We start from the raw sequence: 23431 nt of genomic DNA, 5'->3' as shown, positions 1-23431 counted from the left end.
TTCTCTTACTTTTCTTCATTGACTGGGTTTCTCTTCTTGGAACTTGCCTTTCTATGTAAGGATACAGAGTGAAACTACGAGTGTAGGTATAGGAAGAAGCAGTTGTAGGAAGCTTCTTGACCTCTTTTGGTCTCTTTAGAACTGACTCTACTTACTGAAAAAGATGCCCTTCATATGTTTTAACCCAATTCAAAGAACACTTCATTTGACATTGGAGGAAAAGTCACATAGTAATATAAAGCAGGTCTGCTTTATCTGGCATTGAGTTTAGGCTTTAATTTGGGGGTAGAGGCAGGGAGAGGGACCGGTAGTTGGCAATGTCATGACAAAGTTCAAGAATTTGGATTTGGGATCTCTTTTCCAATGCTAACTGAATACCTACCAGATATGGATTATTATACTACTCCATTACTTTGCATAGTAAGAGGTAGTATTTTATAACACTATTATAAATTGTCAGAGAAATACATACTGTTCCAATGATTTATACTTTGGAAAATTGCTTGCTTTTCCTTTCTAAATGAACAATCAGTAACTAAAAATCTTTCGAGAGAACCTAAAATAATGTCAATGAAACTTGTGAAGTTCATTTCTACCAATGTGATCATTTTATCTTTATTAGGTATTCTCATTTCAATTATTATGATTCTAAAATTTGCTTTGGTTGACAAATGTTATTCTAGTCAACCTAGGATCTATAGAAGGAAGTTATCTATTTAGAAGGAAAAAAGGCATTAATAGGTAAACATTTTTGATCTATAGAGAAAAGCATGTAGAAAAAAACTTTGCCCCTCCGTGATAAAGAGGTTAAATGCTTCCTTATTAGAGGATGAAATAAAAAAATACCAAGAAAGACTTCACAGCGGCGATTAGCAGGATGGTGGAAATTATGCATTATTAAAACATTCACTAACTAAATGGGTTTCAGGTTTTAATATAAGAATATAATGAAGGCAGATAGATTTATCGTAATAAAAGTACATTGAGGTAAAAAATTATAGGCAGAATAATATGACACAAAAACCAGGAAATAAGTGCTGTGAACGCAATCTCTTGCTCTTCCCTTTCAATAACAATGTCAAAGTAGTCATTATAAAGGATGAGTCTTTCCTCTAACTGCTCTCATATGGTATATGAAATTTATTTCTAGTCTAAAATACAGAATGAAGAGTTTAGTGGCACATCTGTTCCATGAAATCTTGACAAGAATACTCTTAACTCATATGAAGTAACACAAGGTGGTTTTCGGAAAGACACTGGGAAGCACAGATCATTTTCAAGTACATCCTTTAGTGACTGTCAGCCCTTATATACAGCTGCCTTTCTCCTTCCCCCATCTCTTCCTGTTAACTACTTGTTAATATTTTATGTATTTGGTCAATTCATTTACACTATCAATCATTAAAACATAATGATATTGATTAAATCAAGGGTTTCAAATTGGTTTGGAAGGCAAATTCAACTGATAGACATATTTGCTTTGATCCACTATTAAAAAAATCTAGAAATTTCACACAAAAATTTAGATTTCTGAGATTCTCTTGATAAATCAGATCTTTCAACACTGGACCTGAATTTTATCTGACTAGAGCTGGAGTAAAATATAAGAATGCCCCCTTTGGGTAAATCCCACCACTCCTCTCTGTTGCTTACATCCAGGCAGTTTCACTCATACCATAACTAGTTGGCCTCTGTAGGCTTGTGAATATGTAATGCCTGGATTATATTGCTGTGGGTGGTAGTGGTAGCGGTGGTATGCTTATGTTTATGCAACAAGCATTCAACCAAGATGGATTAACAAAGAGTCTCAGCCCATTATGATTTGTGTTAATTCATTTCTTCAACCTTATTTGATGAGCAACCAAGATGGATTAACAAAGAGTCTCAGCCCATTATGATTTGTGTTAATTCATTTCTTCAACCTTATTTGATGGGCTATCAAATACTAAAATATTCTCTGAGGGATAAATAACATGGATTCTTAATTATAAATATCATGAAAAGAGAACTTCTGTGTCCACAAAGCTGCATGTGAATCCCATGAGACCTTTATCCCTACTTTGTTCTCTTTCCTCTTGAGTTTTTTCTTTCCCAAATGTATCACAGAGAAGTAATAATCTATTTTTTTAAAGAAGATTTATTTTGGATTAAGTGATTTCATGATGCAACATGGTTTTAAACAAAAATAGAGATCAGTATGAAAATAAAACAAATTGTACACATTAAAATATCTTTCCCTCAAGGCATAAAAAAATACAACACAAAAGTCAGGGGTTCAGGTGAGGATAAGAATATAAACTTTCCAGAAAACAAACATCTAGTCTACATTTCAGAGTCCCAGGCTCCATTTAATACCACCCACAAACCAGCTCTAGGATGTCAACAATCTGCATTATTTGCTTTGGAAAAAGATAGATGAAATTTAAATATAAGGTAAAATGAGAGCTGTATGGTCTTAATGCCAATACTAAATATCTCCCATTATTATTCTCTACTAAAAGTCACATTGATTGAATATGAAGCTTAAATCAACTCAACAAAATAAAAACATAGCTCTTGAGTGTAATACATGGTATAGTAGACACATGGGTGAAGTTGGTGAAAAGAAATGGAAAGGCTTAAAAAAATACGTCACCTGTGCTCTACTGAAATTTTAGAAATAAATATGTTTTTTTTACAGAGCCTTAATATTAAAAAGTAAGCATTATTATAAAATTAGAGTAATACTTCCAGTAAGAGGCAAAAGAGATGCATGTATTTTTATTTCTTTTGGAATGCCTGCATCCCTATTATAAAAACATGTAATCTTATGCACTTTCCAATATATTAACAGCTTCAAATTTTACTTACGATATCATATCAAGAAAAATAGGTTGTAATAACAGCTTTTAGAGCATCAGGGTCCTAAAAGAACATTCAGTTCTGTGTGTTTCCTGGTTAATCCTTCCAAGGTATTTGTTGAACATTATCCATCCTTTTTTACAGAAGGTGTAGTAACCAGAAGTTTACTGATGGTTCCTTATCTGCATCAGTAACAGCTGATTCAGTTTGAATCACACAACATACCTACCAACACTCCTCAGGGTTGTAATATTCTACAAGAAAATTAGAAAGATATCACCTGCCCAAGGCCACTAAACGTAAAAATCACATATATAAATTTAATTTCCTTGTTTTCCCCAGAACCCCTACAACTAGGGACTGCCGATGCTGCTGAACTGTGCCATCATGAAAGCCAAATAAACTGCCTAGCAGATTAAATCTAAATGTGTTTTCAATCCTGATTAGCTTCCTGAAAAATTGGAAACACTGATTAGATCTCCATTTGCAATTCAGCAACCTAATTCTTAAGTTTTCACTTTTTGTATTAATGGGGAACATCTAAGTAACCACTAGAAACTGTGAAAATGTCCCAAAAGCTAGTGTCAAAGAATGTCTGCTGAGAAACAAATTAAGCATCATAAATATGCCAAGCTATGACTTTTTTTTTTTACTTACATAGGAAGTTCAATAATTGCAACAGCAATTCTGAAGTTAAACAAAATCCACAACATAATTTAACTAAATTGTCAAATTTTCCTGATTCAGCTATGGTTAGCTTTAATACTTTTAAATTCTTTTGTGCAATCAGATGTTATCAACCTACTGAAGTTATACAATGAAGGTATTTCCCACCAGGCAGTTTATCAAGCAGTGCCCTCACTAGACAGCAAGACATTCTTTTTTTTTTTTTTTTCCTCCTAAGTCAGGAACCAAATTGAAGCCTTCAGATGATCTTTCCAACCCTTGTTTTAACTTTCCCTCTGCTAGGGTCCTGTCTTAACCATCCCTGCATTCCTTCTGGCCCAGATTGCTGTGATTAAGGGGAGTGTGCGTGCAAACACACACACACACACACACACACACACACACACATGCACAGTATTTCCTTTGTGCCAGCTCCTTGGAATGCAGCAACCACTCCTGAATCTTGATAGCTGGTCAATAATTTGCATTATATTCTGGCAGGGGTGGGGAACACAATTGCTGGGCTTTTCTGTTTTTTGTTTGTATCACCCTTCTAGTGGGCTGCTGTTGGCCTTCAGCCACAGTTGAGAAAGCTTTAATGTCTCTGGCTGGCATTCCTTTGCTTCTATGTTAAACAAATCTATCTGGAAAACACAATCAAACTAGGAAAGTAACAGGTTTTGCAAAATGAGAATCTGATTAAAAGTGACATGCTCATTAATTTACATTCAAGTTTTATGGAAGTAAGGTGTCTAAGACCTAGAGTGTTTCCACGCATCAACTAAAGCAGATAAGAGAGAACAATAGGGGCCTGAGACGCAGACCCAGTTAGGGGATTAAGTCACATTCTTCTTTTCCATGTTTTTACTGTGCAGGGTTACAGAGATGGTATATCATCATTTCACCTGCCTTGGGGACTTCTCCAATATGGTTAAGTTAGAAAGACTTTCAGACTCTTTATTATTAGATGTTCACTTCCGTTAGAAGTGGTCAAGTCATAAACACAATTTGTGCAAAAAGAAAAAAATTGAGTGAATGTGAAGAGGACAGAGAGGAAAAGAGAACCTGCAGGGGTTCCTTCACCCACACCACTGGAACCTAGCAACCAGCTTCTAGATCCATCCTTGTTAAGAATTAAAAAATAAAATTAGGTTTCTGGTAAAAGTGCTTTTTCTTCTCCATTAAATTACTTCTAAATAATATTTGAGAAAATTAAAACACTGTACTATAGAAATCCACCAAAACCCATCAAATTATGTATCATTTCAAGTTTCCTATAACTGGTAGCAAAATGCAAATATTAAGTCTATGAGTTTTTCCAAGAATATACTAATTTGTTCCTTGGGCTTTTCAGAAGATGACACATGTTAAGAGTATTTGTTTGTAGACATGAGAACTTGGGCAGATGAAGCATCTTGCAAAATTCAGTGGTAGTGGAATATGTTTGTAGAAACATCAGTCTCCCCATTTCTTGTAAGGAAACCTAGAATTGTAACCAGAAAGTGCTGAAGCGGGTCTTATAAGCCATCCACGAAAATCAGCCTCAGCCCAGCAGGGATTGGCACCTTCTACCCCTCAAAAGCCTGTGAGCAGCAGAAGAGGTAAGATGACACACCTGATAGCACTTTGAAACTCTAAAGTGCCACACACACACATTCCACCATTACTGTCAAGCATTTTGAACATGTCAGCCCGTCTGATCGTTAATCCAGGTGAAACAAATCTTCCCTCATTGATTACGGAATGTCTGCTAAATTACAAGCACAACATATGCTGGAAAATTGTGACCACACTTCTTTAACCAAGATCCGTTCATTCTTTTGTGCATATCATAAATGTCTTGACCACAAAAGTGGGTAGGGCCCAAGGACTGGGGATTTTTTTTTTCCCACTGAAAACTGAAGGTACATTGCAGTGCAGATGAAAGGAAACTACCAGATTTAATATTGGCATTTCTTTGATAATTTGAGGGGAGCCAAATGCTCCGTCATGGCTCAGCTCCCTGTCTGCACCCTTTTAAGTCTCGTGTTTAAGTGCACCCTGGGCTTCCCCACCTGACCAGTGTTGACACACTATTACGTGCCATTAGTTACTAACAGAAAGGGCATTTATGTGATTTTTATTTTTAGCCAGAGTATCTCCCATGTATGAAACCTTCAGTGGATTTCCCAGATGGAATAAGCTGTTCTCTCCTCATTCCTTGATTGTAGAACATACCAAATTTCATTAAAAATACTTCTTAAAAACCTTGGTGTCTACTCTAGACTGTGAGCTTCTTAAGGACAGAGTTTGAACCTTGTGGCTCCATCATCAAACACAGTGGCTGGCACAGAGTGGAGGCCAATAGGGTGCCTCTTGCTTCAACTAACACACGTTCCGCATACATACACAAGGCAGCATGGCTGTCTTTTATAGAAGACAGCAGAGAACAAGCATCACTCACGAATTTCTTAAAGAAAATGAGACCACACAGCCAAGTCATCTAGGCTCGGAGTCCAGAAAATATTTATGGGTATTTCTATTTGTAGAGGATATTAAAGTCTAATTTAATATGTGGAAATGTTATTTAATATTTTCAGTTATTATTGGACTAATTAAGAATAATAGATCCGTTATCATGGTATTCTGATATGCTAAGTGCATCTTTGATAATCCCCAATTTTGAGAACAACAGCAACAGTAGATGATTATACTGTTATTTGGGAAGAAGTTAGATGCTTTAACAAGAAATATATTTGTTAGAAATAATTAAAGAGATGCATTTTATTTCAAACCTCTTTTGCGTAATAATGTGGAGTATGATAACAAAGTGTCACAAACCAAAATGAAAGCTAACATGGTCTGTTTTTGAAAGAAATGTAACCTTTTATACCAGCTGCTTAGAGAATGCCAGCTCCGAACCTATACAAGTGAAGATGAGGGTTTTTTTTTTTAAAGTATGTTATACTATTTTTCCTTATAATGAAAAAAATACAAACAAGTAAAAATAGTTTGCAAAATTAAATATATACTTATATTCATGATCAGTAAGTACAAGCTAACATTTCCAATTAAAACTTTTTTCTCTTCCTTTTTTTCTGGTCCAATTATAGTACACAGTTAATCTTTTTTTAATCTCCAGATTTCTGTAACCTTTTGGCGGGAACATTTCCCCATGCTATAGTACCTGCCTTTAATTCAGGAATGCAACATGAGTGGTATTTCTCTTGAGGGTCTCAATAGTAAACATAGCTTAACCAACAGGAGAGCAATTAGTTCTTATAAACCACCTGTGAAAACCATGCATGTGACCCTATAAAATACAAGATTGCCAACATCCCATAATAGGAATTCCATGGCTACTTATAATTCTCAAAGAGGTGTTTGGGCAACGCCTGTAAAACCACAGGCTGGCAAACCAAATCTTAATCCAATGCTTTTATTATCCATGATTTAACGTCAACCTATTAGAGAACTCACTCAGATTAGTTATGGCCATAAGTCAAGAAATAAACAACGATGTGGAGTAACCCCAGAAGCAATAAAAATGAACAACCTCTGATAAAACTAAGCAGAAATCACATCAGTGATAGCATGCAGTTGCTGAGATACCATAGAAAAATTGTTTCTTAATATTGATAAGAAAATTATGCATCAGTGAAAATGCAGGCTTAGAAATATAGTACTGAGAGTTTCAATTTGTGATGTCTTTACTGATGAGGGAAAAATGGAATTCTTATTACTAAAGAGAGCTGATCTCTTGGGTGTCGCTGATGGCTCTCTAAATGAGCTTAGTGTTTAATGATGCTGTACAAATAAAAAGCAGTGGGGGAAATACGAAATATCTGTATTAAATGCCATCCTGTAAAGTATTTGATGGATGGAAAAAGTCTAATGCATTTTAAATAAATGCATATCATACTATCACATATAGTGAGTCTTAAAAAATTATTACTTAGATGCACAGTCCTTGTAGTGGTAGACATGGCACTGTGAAGGAAGTCGGATTTAGAAGCTATTTCCTATTATACTTGTCAAGTGATGGAGTTGCCATTAGTCACGTTGTAATGTCCCTTCAACTTTGGTACATTCAGTGCAAAATATTTCGGGGAATTTTTTTTTTTGTACCTTTATAAAAATAAAAGGCCCTTTTGTTCCCTTGAGAGTGCTGTAAAAGGATACATACTAGCATGATGCCCGAGTAAGCATGGAACATGAAAATGGAACAGGTGATACATACAGTATGACAGGTAGGTTCTTATATACATCTTAAGGAACAGAAATATAATGAACCTATGAAAAATAAACAGAACTCACTGTGTATTTTTCCTGATATGCTGTGATTAATTGCTAGTTATTTTTAAATTGTTCTCATGCATTATAAAGCATAAAATCTGTCATTAGTTATTCATTGTATAACAGTTTGTCTTCAGCCATAATTACACACATACCACTTTGCATATACATTGTCACAGACCACCTTATTGCAAATCTTTAAAGTTACCTCATGTTGACTTGGTTTCATTTTCACTTGTGTCCCATGAAAGCTGAAACCTATGGTGCACACCATGCAGGCACTCATAAGCAAGAAAATGAATATTCTGCTATAACTTAGGGCTTAAATGAATGTACTTTCAGGAAATACATTTGTTTTTATTATATTATTTAACTTGCGCTAATTTGGAGATTGGGCCAAGTGCTGCCAGTTTGGCTTGATCCACGTTCAATGGTAAGTTTCAAGATTCTCCTGAGTCCCTAAAAGTTACAATGAAGCTGATCGTGTACAGGTTCATCTTTGTCTTGGAACATAACACAAATGGAAAAAAGTTTGGCAGTCAACAACTGTTGATTGAAAGACTGTTGGGTTGTTCCCTGGGCATCAAGCTCACCCAAATCCTTCCAAGAGGACTCATCACCACTATCCATCCGGTCCCCAAATGTGACGGAGCATGTGTTCCTGGAAAATCAGAGCATTCAGCTTTACTCTACTGGAAGCAAACTCTTGAAACTTCCAATGTTCAGCCATTCTTCTAGAGCACAGCTTCCAAAATTGCCTGTCCGTACAGAGCCCGACATCGCTTTTTCAGGTCACTCAAGTCCAAAGGTGCTGGTCTCTTCAACTGCTGTCAAGAGTTTTTCATAAAGCATGGAGAAGGATGGGTATGGGGGGAGATCCAGACGGTTAAAACAAGTGTGAGCTCTGTAAACAGAAGCAGCAGTACATAGATTAGAACACTTTGCGTGACAAGGAGATTGGTGTGTGTGTGTGTGTGTGTGTGTTCATGTTTGTCCTTCATATTCAGATTGGCTTGTTGCCAATTTTCACACTTTTTTCAGAGAAACTTTGAAAATGTTTGAATTTCTAAAGAGAAATAGGAGATTTAAAAAATATTTTCTTTATGTTTTCACCACCATTTAAAATCCACGTTACATACACATTACTATTTGTTTAGTTGTCTAAGAATTGGAAAGACAAGCCTGGTTTTTTTGCATGTCTTTTGATGTTAGATTCTTTGTAAAGTTTTTATTTGAATTCCAGTTAGCTAACATACAGTGTAATATTAGTTTCAGGTGTACAATTTAGTGATTCAACACGTTACGTAGACATGAATAGAAGTTTTTGCAAAGTAATTCATTTTCAGAGATCGCATTTGTGTCGATGTCCCAGAAAATCTACAGTTTTATATCTTTTTTTGCGTTTTGTCACGCAGGAAAGAGCACTGAGTATCTCTGAAGACCTACCTCCTGGCTTAGAATCTCAGGGAAATTCCCTGGCTGGATTTTCCTGTCGAGGTCAGTAGACCATTGTTACTTCTTTCAGTCCTGTGCTATAATCTGTTTTCTCCTAACTCACAGCACAAAATCATGGCCATTTAAATCATTACATTAAGTATTCTTTTTTAGAAATAGCTCCCCTTTGCCAAGATAGGAAAAAAAATATGCTTTCCTGTTATTTGCACCTGAATCACAATAAGAAATAGACAGTCTCCAAAATAGTACATCTTATCAAGAAACAAATCTGCACTTTTGACATGGAATAGGAAGCATTTTATTCTGAATGTACAACAGCTTGTTTGTGAAAGCTAACAACTTTGACTTAAAAAAAAAATGCTCCTGGATTAATGTGGAATTTTAGGAGCTAAAATTATTGATGGGCTATTTTCACAAAGTCACATGTTTAAATTTTCATTCTTATAAATCACTCTAACACTTAGGAAGTAAGTATAATTATATTCCTACGTGCAGTACAGTGCAATGGAAAGATCAGAAGTTTGGAGTTGGACAGACCTGGCTGTGAATTATAGCTCTACCAACAAGCTGTGTGATTTGAAGTTATTAAAACTCTCTGAGACTCTATTTTCTCACCTATAAAATGAGAATCATATCATTTTTCTCAGGATACAATGATTAAATCAAATAATAAAAGCATTTTTTTAAAATCATGCTTAATATAATGCCTGGCTCACACTCTTTGACCTATTAATAAGAGATGTGTTATTAGCAACATTTCATTACCATTAAAACGACAATCATGACTCATGGAAATAATGAAAAAACAAAGACATAATAAAGCAGGTGTGTAGCCACATGCCTTATTACGCCAGGAATGCAAAGGGGCTCAATTATAAGAATATCAGTTTTAGGACACAGATAGTACTGGCTCAGAGTCTGTGACTCTTGTCATTACGAATGCTAGGATATGTCAACTAATTAGTCTTTGCAGCCAACTACATTTCTTTTAAAGATTATTTATTTATTTACTCATGAGAGACACAGAAAGAGAGGCAGACATAGGCAGAGGGAGAAGCAGGCTCTTTGGGGGGAACCTGACCTGGGACTCGATCAGGGACCCCGGGGTCATGTCCTGGGCCCAAGGCAGACGTTCAATGGCTGAGCCCCCCAGGTGTCCCAGCCAAGCACATTTTTAACAGAATAAATTATTTCAGAATTGCATTTAATATAATTCTTGTTATATCTTCCTTGCACTGGAACATCAACTTGGAAGCCTCAAGAAAGAGGTTTAACTTTTTTACAACTTGAACTGGCATACTAGAAGACAGCCCTAGGAATGATTTAAAATCCATCTTCAGTATGGAATTTTTAAATGAAGTATAGAATGATTAAATACAGTACAGAATTATAAAATGAAGACTTTATCCCTGTTCTATGGAAACAGGAAGAAGCAGACAAGTAAAATATGTTTTGAATATAATTATTCGCCAGACTTTGTGTGCTGGATACATAATACTCATTATCCTATTAAACAATGATACTCCTTTAAATGATATTTAAAATTTTTCAATTCTTTGGTTACCAACATAGCTGAGCATCTTTCCTCAAGTCAGCTTGCTTGTAACATTTCCTATTTTGTGATCTCTGTGTTCATCTCCTTGGCCTGTTTATCTTTGCAAGTTTTTTTTTCATTGTGATAAAATATACATCACATAAAATTGATATTAGCCATTTTTAAGCGCACAGTTCTGTAGCAGTATGTACACTGACAGCGTTTTGCAGCCATCACTACCGGCCATCTCTGAAACATGTAAATCTTTCCAAACTGAAACTCTGTACCCATTGAACACTAACTCCCATCCTCTCCCATCCCTGCAGCCACAATTCTATTTTCTATGAATTTGACTACAGTAGGTACCTTATGTATGTGGAATCATACAATATTTGTCCTTAGTGACTAGCTTATTTTACCTAGCATAATGTTTGCCAGGTCCGTGTTATAACATGGGGCAGAACTTTCTTTCTTTTTAAGGTTGAATAATATTCCTCTGTAGGTACACACCACATCTTGTTAATCCATTCATCCATCGATGAACCTGGGTTGCGTCCATCTTTTGGCTACTATGAAAAATCTCTTCTGTACATTGGTGCACAAATAGCCGCTTAAATCCCTGCTTTCGGTTCCTTTGTGTATACTCCCAGAGGTGGAAATGCTGGATAATATAGCAATTCTAATGTAAACCTTTTAAGAAGCTGCCATACTGTTTTCCATAGTAGCCATGACATTCTACATTCCTATGAGCAGTGCATAAGGATTCCAATTTGTCTACATCCTCATCGATACTTTAGTATTATTATTATTGCCGTCCTAGGAGTGTGAAGTCCATTTGTCATTTCGAGCTTCAAGATTTCTTATTGATTTGTATACATAGAGATCAACTCTTGCATTATCTCCTACTGATTTCAGCCTCTTCACTTTTTTATTTAGTTATGCATTTTGTTTATAGAGCAAAATTAATCTGATACATTGTCATTCTGTCTTCAGTGTGTTGACAAGAAATGTGTTGAAAAGGTGACTGCTGGGATGCCTGGGTGGCTCAGTGGTTTAGCGTCTGTCTTTGGCTCAGGTCATGATCCTGGAGTCCCAGGATAGACTCCTGCATTGGGCTGCCCTCGAGGAACCTGCCTCTCCCTCTGCCTGTGTCTCTCTCTACGTCTCTCATGAATAAATAAATAAGATCTTAAAAAAAGAAAAAAGAAAAAGAAAAGGTGATTGCTATTGCTTACAGTTAGAGGTTTTCTTGTCTATGCTTTTCATGGTAGTGTTGTAGGTCAATTTTGGGGACAATTCTTAAAAGAGTAACTTGGCGTAATTTTGAATAGATACGAGTGAACTTATTTTCATGAACTGAGCCATATTGGGTGAACTGGGAAATAAAGATAATTCAGGATGACCCATTCTCTAGATAAGCAATAATCCCTAATTAATGTTTTAGTTGCTTAGGACAGGACTGTAGGTGCAATTTACCAATCACACCCTCGTTAAGCCTGTTCCTTCCCTCTTGACAACCAAATACTTTCCCTTAACTGAAGGCTGGTTTTAACTAATTCAGAATGAACAAGATGGTCACATACATGGGAAGGAGAAGTCATTCAATGTTTCAAGCCCTCAATCAAGTCCTTGTACGTACTTAGTTGCATGATTTTAATTCATGGTGGTTTTGTGGTAGGCAAAATTCTATGATGACCCATTATCTAAGATGACCCATGCCTTGTATAACCCCCCATCTTTTGAGTGTGAGGGGGACCTGTGACTGCCTCATAACCCATGGAGTATGGCAAAGGTGAACGTATATTTCAGAAGTAATTAAAGCTTATCTGTGGATTTTAAGTTAAATTAAAAGGGTGAGTATCCTGAATTGGCCTGACTTAATTAGGTGAGACCATTGTAAAAGTATCGGGGAGGTCAGAGACTCACTCTGTCGCTGAATTTAACCTTCCGTGGATTCTATAGCTACAACGCTGCCAACATCCTGAAAGACCTTGGAAGGAGGTCCTTCACCAGTTGAGCCTCCAGATGAGAATACTTTCTCCAGATGAGAATCAGTCCAGCTGATACCCTGATTTCAGCCTTGTGAGATGCTAAGCAAAAGACCCAGCTTAAGCCATGCGTGGACTCCTGAGCCACAGAAACAGCGATGTAACTGTGTGTTGTTTTAAGCTACTAAGTTGGTGGTAATTTGTTATGCAACAACAGAAGATCACTGGAGGTCTCAAGATAGTAGAACAGTCCAAGAAAAGGAGGTACATGTGATGAATGTAATAGAATAGAACCACCCAGGCAAGGACAGGTAGTGGACACAGCTGGGAGCTGTCCTGTCATTCTCCCAGGCTTCTGAGCAGAGAAACAGGAGCTCTGCATGTCTCTCCGCAGTTTGTGTTGTACCTTTGGAGAAACTATAGTATCTTACCCAGTAAATCCATATGCCTGAGTACTCTTTTCTCTAAAGACTCAGATCTCAACACCCAGGGAAGGACTGGACTACCGTTTTTGATCCTCTTCAGTCATAAGACACAATCACCATTACTGATCCATAATCTAAGATGATCACTGCTTCCTAAGTTATATCTAGTTGTAAAACCTATAGTTACTGTAATCGACCTCTTCCTCTGAATAAACTGAAGAGCCTCTCTAGAAAATGTTTCATGAGGATGGGAAAGAATATATTGTGGAGAGGGAAACTGCAGAAAGATTAAGTGGTTTTCCCAAGGTCAAAGTTGAGTCAGTGGCCAAATCAAAAATAGGACCCCAGCCTAGGGGAAGTCCAACATTAAACCGAAAGTAGGAAGACTAATAATGCTCATTGGCTCTGTTCTTTCAGTTCTTTTTGGAAGTCTGAGTGTTAGTTTCATCCTACCGCTAACTGAACTGCTAGCCCTAAAATCCTACTAGATTACATATATTTTGAGGACAAGGATTAGCAAAATAAAGCTTCAAATATTTTTTTAAATGAATGACTCAATCACAACATGCAGTAGGCTCTGGGGAAAACAGTCCGGATTAGGTCAGTCCAGAAAACCCTGGGAGATACCGGGGGATTTTTAGGCTTAGCTCAAACCATTCAGTTTTATCAGAGAAACTCTGAGGGACACACTGGATGCATCAGAATCATCCTTGAAGCTTGTTTACAATGGAGATTTTTGACTGTACCCCCTGAGATTCTAATTCAGAAATTTGAGGGTGGGCCTTGGGATCTGTATTTTAACAACCACTCTAAGTTGAGTCCGATGCAGGTGGTCTCCACTATTGGAGACATCAAGCGGCTCAGAAAGAAGATATCTACATTGGCTATCTACAGCATTTTTATGCTTGCAAAAATTTCAAAACTCCTTATAAACAAGACAGCATTGCTAGTAAGGAAATTGAGGAATCGTGTGGTTAAATAAGTTGCCCAATATTTACCATCAACCTGTAGTATGAGCCAAGAACAGGGGGAAAAAAAAAGCAAAACAAAACACAATCCTCTGAGGCTTTTCACACCCCCTCTCCCACCCCATTCCATGTCCTAAGAAAACTCTAGCAGAAAATAACAGGAGGGCCCTTGGACTATGTTGATATTGGCAGCAAAAGCACATCCAGTTATTCAGTCTCAATAAAAGGACATTTTTCAAATCTTTCAAAGCCAACTACACTAAGGCTATAATGAGTTTACCTCATTTTAATCTTTGCAGCCAGAACCACTCAAGGAGGGCAGGTCTGAACCCATCTTTGGGAAAGCATGCTGGCACCAATAAAAAGAAAATTTAAAGCCCTCCAGACATCTGGTCTGACTTAATCTCTTGGTGCTTTTTGTATTCTTTAAATGTTAACCAGGAAGTCGCATGCTTACCCTCTTTTCTTTCCTATGCATAGTCAAGTCAATTAGCCAAATCCAGTGAGCCAGAAATATCACAATTACATCTAAATTTTCACCATCAGTTAATTGATTAGGGAATTTCTCTCTGTGTGTACTTACTTATTCATTTATTCCCTATTTTCCCAGAACTGATTTTGGTAACTTATAAGGACTCAAAATATGAGACAAATAAGAAATTATAATTAGAGTTTTAAAATAAGAGAGAAAACAAGGGACAGCGAGAAAGGGAGAGCGAGGAGAAAACCATGAACCTCATTTTATCCAGTAGATGTAGTCCTAGAAATAAAATGTATTTGAATCTAATAAATGCTTTTTATTTGCACTATGATTTAGAAAGCACGTTATTAATACTCTCTTTCTTCAGTTGGCAGTGATGACTAATCCTTTAGGTTTCAGTTTTCTGACTCCTATTCCCACCTCTTCATCAAGTAATTTATAAATAAAAAACAAATACAAGCATTCTGTAAAATTCCTAAGGAATCTTAGAACAGATCTCTTTTGAATGTCAAGATTTCTTTGGGGAAAAGTGAGTAGTCCTGACCTAAATTACCTGTCAAATCCACACTTTGCCTATGTGAGAGTGTCCACAAGCCCATCCTTAAGGGAATCAGTGTGGCGGCAGTTGTAGTTGTTGGGGCTGGAGGCAGGAGGGGGGCAAGGGGGCAGGGCCAGAGTTGGCTTGGAGCTGGCCTGTGAAGTAGGCAAAGGGGGGCTTCCTCTGGGCTCTCAGGGCCTCTAATTTAGAGTCCAATGACTCCTCAGGCAGCATCTAAGCCTGTTCACCTTGTTAGACCCTCTTTTCCTATTTCTCCCTTTGAAGATGCCATATTGTGAAAAATTGTCTTTCCCATACAAAGTGCCCTGATGAAAAAAAATCAATTTTTCAATTTGCACAGCGTTTCATTTATTCCTTCCTTCAATGAGTGAATACTTACTGAGCTCCTATTGCATGCCAGGCACTGAGCTGTCCCCTGGTAGACGAGGGAGAAAAACCCACGAGGAAAGTTTACACTCCGGCAGCAAAGTATGCAAGCAAATGGGGCCCCCTAAAGCTTGCGCAGTCTGCTGGGGTGGGTATCTGGCTGGGGTGGGTAGGCACTGAAATCCAGCCTACCTCTGGCTCTGCTCACCAAACCACCAGCCCTATCTCAGGGCTGCATTTCTCCACAAGACTGCAAGAAAGCTTTGTCTAGTGAATCCAAAAGATCCATATGAGCCATTAGTGGCCCTGCACACAAACAGTTTTAATACACTGAGTTAAAAGTCTGCTCAGCAGAGGCAGGAAAGGCTTTAAGTGGACACTATTTGTGTCAAGCCTCAAAGGATTTATAAGTGTGTAGGGGTTTTCTGGATAAACAACCAGGAGAAGGATGTTTCTAGCAGACTGCCCGGAAGTATGGGGAAACATTGCATCATCAGGAAACTTGAGAAGTAAAAGTGCTTGAGTGACAGTAGCCGAGACTGGACCATAAGCCAGTTGAGAAGGCACGACCACATCAGGAAGTGAGGTGTGTTCATGCAAAGACTTTTTCCATTTATTCCATAGATGAAAAAGGTAGCCAGTGACTAGGCGTAGGGAGTCGGATGGCAGAGGTACCATTAAACAAAGCAGGGAATCCAGGGTAGGGGGTAGATGATGAATTCAGAGCTTGTAATCAGCATGAGAAAGTCAAAGTCACCAATCACACAGAATGATAAAATTCAATTAAAGTAATCCAGCGATTATTGTTAGCCTAGATAGATTCAGAGACACAAATAAAGGTAAAACTGCCACTAGGACTTTTTTTTTTAAAAAGATTTTATTTATCCATTTGAGAGAGAGCAAGAGCTGGGGTGGGGGTGTGCAGAGGGAGAGGGAGAAGCAGATTCCCCACTGAGCAGGGAGCCAGTGCAGGTCGATCCCAGGACCCTGGGATCATGATGTAAACCAAGAGTGGGATGCTTAACCAACTGAGCCACCCAGGTGCCCCCCATTAGGATTTTTTAAAATAGTCATATTTTCTCTAATATCACCATTCGTATCTTCTTAGACCATGAGATTTAAAGCAGGAGCTCCTGCTAAGACTAGTTTACAGACATTTGTGTGACTCATGGTGGCACAAGAATAATTCCTGATCCTCACCGGGTATTTAATAAATGTAGATCAAGGGAAGGGAATTCTGGCCTTTACTAACCCCACTACTCATCTGTCATATGCCATTTGGTGGCCATAGATGTCAGCTCTAAAAGCTAGATATTAGGAACACTAGTAATGATGGTGGATCTATTGAATGATGTGTTAGGTCTCATTTTAAGCACCTGGCATGTATTATCTCAGTTCATTCTCAAGGCAACTTCATAATGTAATCACTCGTATTTATTTCAATTGCTTAGATGAGGGTACGGAGATACAAAGGTGATTTTGGTATATCTTGTCTGGGGTGGTCGGTCCACAGGCATACCCCAAGTTTAAGAATTCACTAAGAACAATATTCATGGAGTACAAATTACGTGCCAGGACTCAGCACTAGGGCAAAGCCACATTCAATTCCAACAAAGCCTCTGTTCTCACAGGCTTATATCCTAGAAGGAGAGATAGATAATCAATAAGTAAACCAATAATTAAGCATAATGATTAAACTGGGGTAAGTCTAGGAAGGAAATAAGGTGTAACAGAGTGACAGACGCAGAGGGAGAAGTAACATGGAGGGAGTTTGTGAGGAGAACAAGAATTTCTTGGCATTTTTTAATAAAATCTTTTCATAAGAATAAAAAGCAGAGTTTTAAAAGTGAAAATAATTTTATTTTTTTTTAAAGTTCCAGCCCACTAGAAAAACTACCTCCCTGAAGCAGCCATTTCAGAGTTAATTCTTGCTTATTTCTTAATTTGGGTCAGCATTTCATTGATAATAATCTCCAGACACAGTCATTTTCAGAAAGTTTCTCCTCTCCGACAAAGCCACTATTCCCCCATCATTACTGCAGCTGTCTAAACTCCTCAGGCCCGTCATCCTACTTGGCAAGAACCCTCAGAGATGAACATATTAACTCCACACCATGCTGGGAGAGAGCACTTGCCCTGCATTTTCTAGGCTGGCATGTTAGCATCCTGTTTGCCGGAATGTTTAAGAGCAACTGCCAAAAAGTGAATGGACTGTCTCATTAGTCCATCAGAGCACTGGGGGATAGGAAAGCTACAGAAATTCAAACTACAGACCTAACTACCGAGCACAAAGCAGAGGAAGCGCAGTAATGTGTTCAGGCTATAAGCCTTGGCAGAGACACCCGTCTGCCTCCATCATTATTTATCATCTGGGTCTCCAGTTACTTCGCTACCACAAGAGAGAAAAAAGAGCCATGGATTCAACTTGTACTGGCTTCAGAGACAACCCTATATACTTTAATACACTTCTTGGCCCACAATGTGAGTAGTCCTACCACAAAGGGAGGCTAGGAAATCTGAGAAAATAAGACCCACATTCGCTTGCTTGAAAGGCTGAAAGGCCCTCAATCATCCATGACCAGAGAGAACAGTATGCCCTTCTGTTGGCCAGAAGTGCCCACCCTCATCTTGTACAGACACTTGCAACTCTCCAGGGTACAGCCTTTCATGCCTGACAGGAGGTGATGCCAGACTTCTCAGAGAATACATTTATTAAGTTAAGAAGGACATCCATCCATTTTGGTACCAGTCTGTTCAATGTCATATTTTACATGTGAAACATTGTCTCATTAATAAGAAAAAGAAATACATCGGGAATGGCCAGCATGAGACCGACCAGCTAGCTCTTCAGGTCTGCAACTTAAAACCAATCAGGACACAGCACGAAAAATGGCTTCGGTGTATCTGACTTGATGGTAGATGAAATGGCCTCAATCATATAAAACAATCTCTTCAGACTAGAGCTGATCTCGCAGATCTGTTTTACACTGAAGTATACCCCACATTTCATAAAGGATGATGACAATGTTATCAGCAAAGAAATCACTTGTGATAAAACCATATGGTCATGCATTGAAGTTCTTCTTTTTATGTTTTTCCTCCAAATGTATGCCTTTTGTGGAGCACATTCTCATAGTTATAGCAGTCGGGTGGCTTATAGAAGATTCAAGATCCAAGGTCAGAAAGAACATAGAGGAGCTACTATCTCTAAGGACTCCCATACATATTACTCACTCATTTGTCACACACTCTTTGAGCATGGCACTATTAGTCCTCTTCTTCAGAGAAGGATCTGGCCTCTTGCTTAGGAGCAGATAGCCAGCATATCACAGAGCTTAGATCTGCACCCATGCCTCTCCACTAGAAAAGCTGATGGTAAAGAAGACTAGCCAAATAGCTGTTTCTTCCTGTCAGATCTAAAAAGTTAGGGCTTGTTACAGACAAGATAAGAAAATAGTCTGCTTGTCTGGTGTGCTTTGTATCATCTCTATTTATGCTTTTTTACAATCTGGGTAAAACTAGGAATCTAGAGCCAACCTTAGGTCATGATGAAGAAAGGAAGAAACAATGCCTGTTGCCCAACTGTGTGTATGCAACGATACTAAAGAACATCATCATTTATAATGAGTCAGCACATGAACTTCCTGGAGCCCTCAGGGGAAAGCAGAAAAATGAATCCAGCCCGACCCTCAAGATTTTAAACAACCTGTCGGTGTCACTTCTTGCTCAAACCTAATATACTACCTTTTCTCTCTGGCCTTTTGCACATCAAATGATCTTCCGGGTTCCAGAATTAGCTGGTGGCAGGGCAGGACTAGAACCCAGGTCTTCTAACTCCCCACTCTGTGCTCTTACCAATACACTACTGCCTGACATTTGTCAGCCACTCCTAACTGGATGCTTACTCAAAGCCAGGGTCAGCAGTGAATGCTTTACATGAATGATTTCATTTAATCTTCAGAATTAGCAACCTACAAGGTAAATAAGGAAACAGAAGTTCAGGAAGATGAAGCAACTTCTCCAAGAGCCCACTGTGAGTAAGCAACAGAACTGGGATACGGCCCAGTGTCTCCGAAGCTAGGCTTCGTGTCTACATCAAATCACTTTTCTCTGCTCATTAAGTTTGGTGAAAATTGCAGGGTTCAAATGTCAACAACTGATATATCTGCTTATTGTGACAGTTTATTCCATCTACTTTACAAAAATAAATGTTTAGTGAAACTGATTTCAAGAGAAATGTGACACAATTAATCTTCCCTTTCCTGCCTCCTTGACACTGATTCTTGAGTTTTTCAGAATGGTAAAAAGCCTTTATCAGAGAGTGTGAATCTGCTTTTGAGATATAATTATGTGTTGGGGGTGGGGGGTGATTCAGGAGTAAGTAAAACACTTCTTTAAATAATGAAATTACAGTCCCAAATCTGGAACATCAGGTATGCCAGGCAATATCTGGGTGTTTGGATGTAGTGCCTCTGTTTCCAGATTGAGATACACCCGAGGTGGTTGGGGTGGCTCAGGCCAGCCCTGAGTTTCAGTGTTCATCACCGTCTGTATCTGTATTTTCAGTACTTCTCTTTTCATGTGTTAAGACTTAGAACATAACTCTTAAGAAACGTCTTGCGATCACTAAGAAGTAAGACTTGTTAATAGGTTTCTCAAAGTCACTTGCACTTAAAAAAAAAAACAAAAACCTCAGGATGACATCTTGAGGGGTACCTAATCCCACTTGAGAAGATCATTTAACCTCCTCAGATTGCAGTTGTATTATTAATAAAATGAGAGGCAATCTGAAGCTTTCTTTTTACCTAAAAAATACAGTACTATTACTGCTGATTAAAGAAGTTTCAAAACCAACTCTTCTCCATTCTTTTTATTTGTTCCATCCTTTTCTTTTGTTTCAATTCTAGTTATTGCCATTCAACCTCAAACACTTTTATTCACAACTATTACCTTGTAGGCACTTACATATCTACAAGTAGTAGCAAAGCAATTTTTTGTTACTCCAGGGAAATGCATCATCTTATTATGAATCAGGAGAATGCAATGCAGAGAGCATTCACATGGAATTAAGGCATGTACAATCTAAGCTAAGGAGGCATAGAGTGCATTAACATGATTTAATATTATTTAGAAACCACAATGGCAGCTTTTAGGGAAGGGAATCTAAGTAGTTATTAATATAAACTCAAAATGAGAGCTTCTGGGAACATCTAAATTTTCGAGTCATAATCACAAGAAACCACAGCATGACGACCAACATTGTTTTACTAAAGCTAACAAATGCTTTGGTTATGATGCATATTTTTACTTCAAGAGAAGATATTTGCAAATGATGTATCTGATAAAGGGTTAATAGCCAGAGTATAGAGAGAACTTATACAACTCAACACCACAAAACACAAATAACTCAATTAAAAATAAACCGAAGACCTGCATAGTTATTTTTCCAAAGAGGATGACCAACAGACACATGAAAAGGTGCTCAACATCACTCATCATCAGGGATATGCAAATCAAAACTACAATGTGATACACATTACACCTGTCAGGATGGCTAAAATAAAAAAGACAAGAAGTAATAAGTGTTGACAAGGATTAGGGGAAGAAGGAACCCTTGTGTATTATTGGTGGGGATTCAAACTGGTGCAGTCACTATGGAAAACAGTATCAAGGTTCCTCGAAGAATTAAAAATAGAAATACGGGATCCCTGGGTGGTGCAGTGGTTTAGCGCCTGCCTTTGGCCCAGGGCGCGATCCTGGAGACCCGGGATTGAATCCCACGTCAGGCTCCCGGTGCATGGAGCCTGCTTCTCCCTCTGCCTGTGTCTCTGCCTCTCTCTCTCTCTGACTATAATAAATTAATTAATTAATTTAAAAAATTAAAAAAAAATAAATAAAAATAGAAATACTGTGTGATCCAGTAATCCCACTACTGGGTATTTACCCAAAGAAAATGAAAACATTAATTGAAAAGGATACAGGCATCTTGATGTTTACTGCAGATTATTTACAATAGCCAAGATATGGAAGCAATCCATATTGATAGATGACTGGATAAAGAAGAAATGGTGTGCACTCGTGTCGCATGTGCATGCACACATGCACAAATATTACACACCCATGTAAAGGTTGAAGTCCTACTATTCGCAACAACATGGATGAACCTGGAGTGTATTTGTTAAGTGAAGTCAGACAGAGAAAGACAGATACCCTATGATTTCATTTACATGTGTGGAATCTAAAAACCAAAACAAATGAATAAACAAACAAAAAGCAGAAAGAGACTTACAAAGGACAAATTTATGGTTGCCAGAAGGGAGGGGGATTGGAGGACAATCAAAATAGGTGAAGGGGAGTGGGAGATACAGACTTTCAGTTAGGGATAGAATCCGTTATGGGAATAGAAGGCACAGCACTGGGAATACAGTCCATGATACTGTAACTGCGATGTGTCCGGATAGATATTAGCTACACTTGTGAGCACAGCATACCAAACAGACTTGTCAAATCATTATGTTGTACACGTGAAACTAACATAACATCATGTGTCAATTTTACTTTAACAAAAAAAGAAGAAAAAGACAACGCATATATGCACTTTAGGTATGATCAAGAAGATCCTTTGCTCCTCTATTTAGAAAGGTGATCGAAGATAAGTTCATTCTAACACTTTTTTTCCACCCTCCCAAACTTTTAACATAGAAACAGTAATTAACCAATACATACGCAAGTTAAAGTTCTCCCTAGAATACTGGAATGACAGTAAAGAAATGTTTTTCTATTTTACCTGGGAAGAGCAGTGATTTTCCCCCATTTCTCCACGCAGAATCTTCTTGGGCCATTACTCCCTCGGAGAGAAGCAAATCCTTCATAGGGAATGCTGGATGTGCCCGTGACAAACTACCAACCCAAGAAAACAGAAGAACAAGGTGAATTGAAGAGACTAGCTGCCAAGGAACACATGGCATCACTCTCATGCAGGGCTCTTTGGGAAGAGGAGCAGGCTGCGCGCTGGTGGGAAAGCCAGAAGCGAAACTCCATGGGTGCGGAATACCCTAACACAAGGATTCTCTCAAAGACCTGAGAACTCTAAGGGAGGGCAGTGCATTAAAAAGGGGGGTGGATGCAGAGGGTTTGTAGCAGATAAAGCATCCTGCTCAGGAGACTAAACTGGGTATATTTCCCATTAGAAATTAATAAAGTGGGTGTATCAATTAACCGTAGTCCACTTAGCATCAGTACCCACTCAATTTGAGGTGAATATATTTGAGGACCAAATCGTTGAACCAAAGGACCTACGGCTTGGTCTACTCATGAGCCTGGGCCCGAGCATCCAGAAGGCCTACTCGTGTTTGATATTTCTTTGGCTGCAATAAACCAGCAATCGCTGTCTAATTATAAACACTACAAGAAAACAACAAGCTAGTTTTTCCAGTGTCCTTGAACTTCATTGTTATCCCAAGTTCGTGGAAAGTTAGATGGAAGAAGAAAAAGGATTCTTTATCAAAGACGTGGTCACTTCCTAAGGAATTAAAAGCCATCTTTCAATTGCTAGAGACGCTGCTCTGCAGAGTGCCCTGCGACCTCTTACTGAAGGGACAAAAGTGCCCTGAAGGCAGGTGGTTTTTCCTGGGATTCTTGGGCTGGAGTTGGTACTTCCTCAAAATTCTAAAGAAATGCTTGGACTTGGTTGAGGATGTTCTGCATAATGAGGGAGCCACAGAACCATACAGTCAGAAGTAATAATGTATCCTGAAATAATGTATCCTGCATTTGCAGATAAGCATAGGGTATTTTTACCGAGGACTCAGCCAATGTTAAAAACATGCAATTCCAACAATAATGATATTAATGCATTAAAAAGATTAACTAA

The 23431-nt window shown here is 38.2% G+C and overlaps 1 protein-coding gene across 1 annotated transcript in view; it reads right to left on the bottom strand.

Moving 5' to 3' along the window:
• Nucleotides 1–2119: 2119 nt before the first annotated feature.
• Nucleotides 2120–23431, bottom strand: part of HECW2 (HECT, C2 and WW domain containing E3 ubiquitin protein ligase 2) — a 364266-nt gene continuing 342954 nt past the window's right edge. Inside the window, exons 28-29 of the mRNA XM_072812656.1 lie at nt 22346–22458; nt 2120–8686 (exon numbers count right to left, since the gene is read on the bottom strand). Of these exons, the coding sequence (XP_072668757.1) occupies nt 8575–8686; nt 22346–22458 (225 nt within the window). The 3' untranslated portion in view covers nt 2120–8574. The remainder of the gene's footprint in view (nt 8687–22345; nt 22459–23431) is intronic.

Source organism: Canis lupus, chromosome 36, assembly GCF_048164855.1.
Source record: "Canis lupus baileyi chromosome 36, mCanLup2.hap1, whole genome shotgun sequence".
NCBI classification, from domain to species: Eukaryota; Metazoa; Chordata; class Mammalia; order Carnivora; family Canidae; genus Canis; species Canis lupus.
The sequence above is the reverse complement of the archived record's forward strand: the minus strand, read 5'-3'. Positions and strand labels throughout refer to the sequence as shown.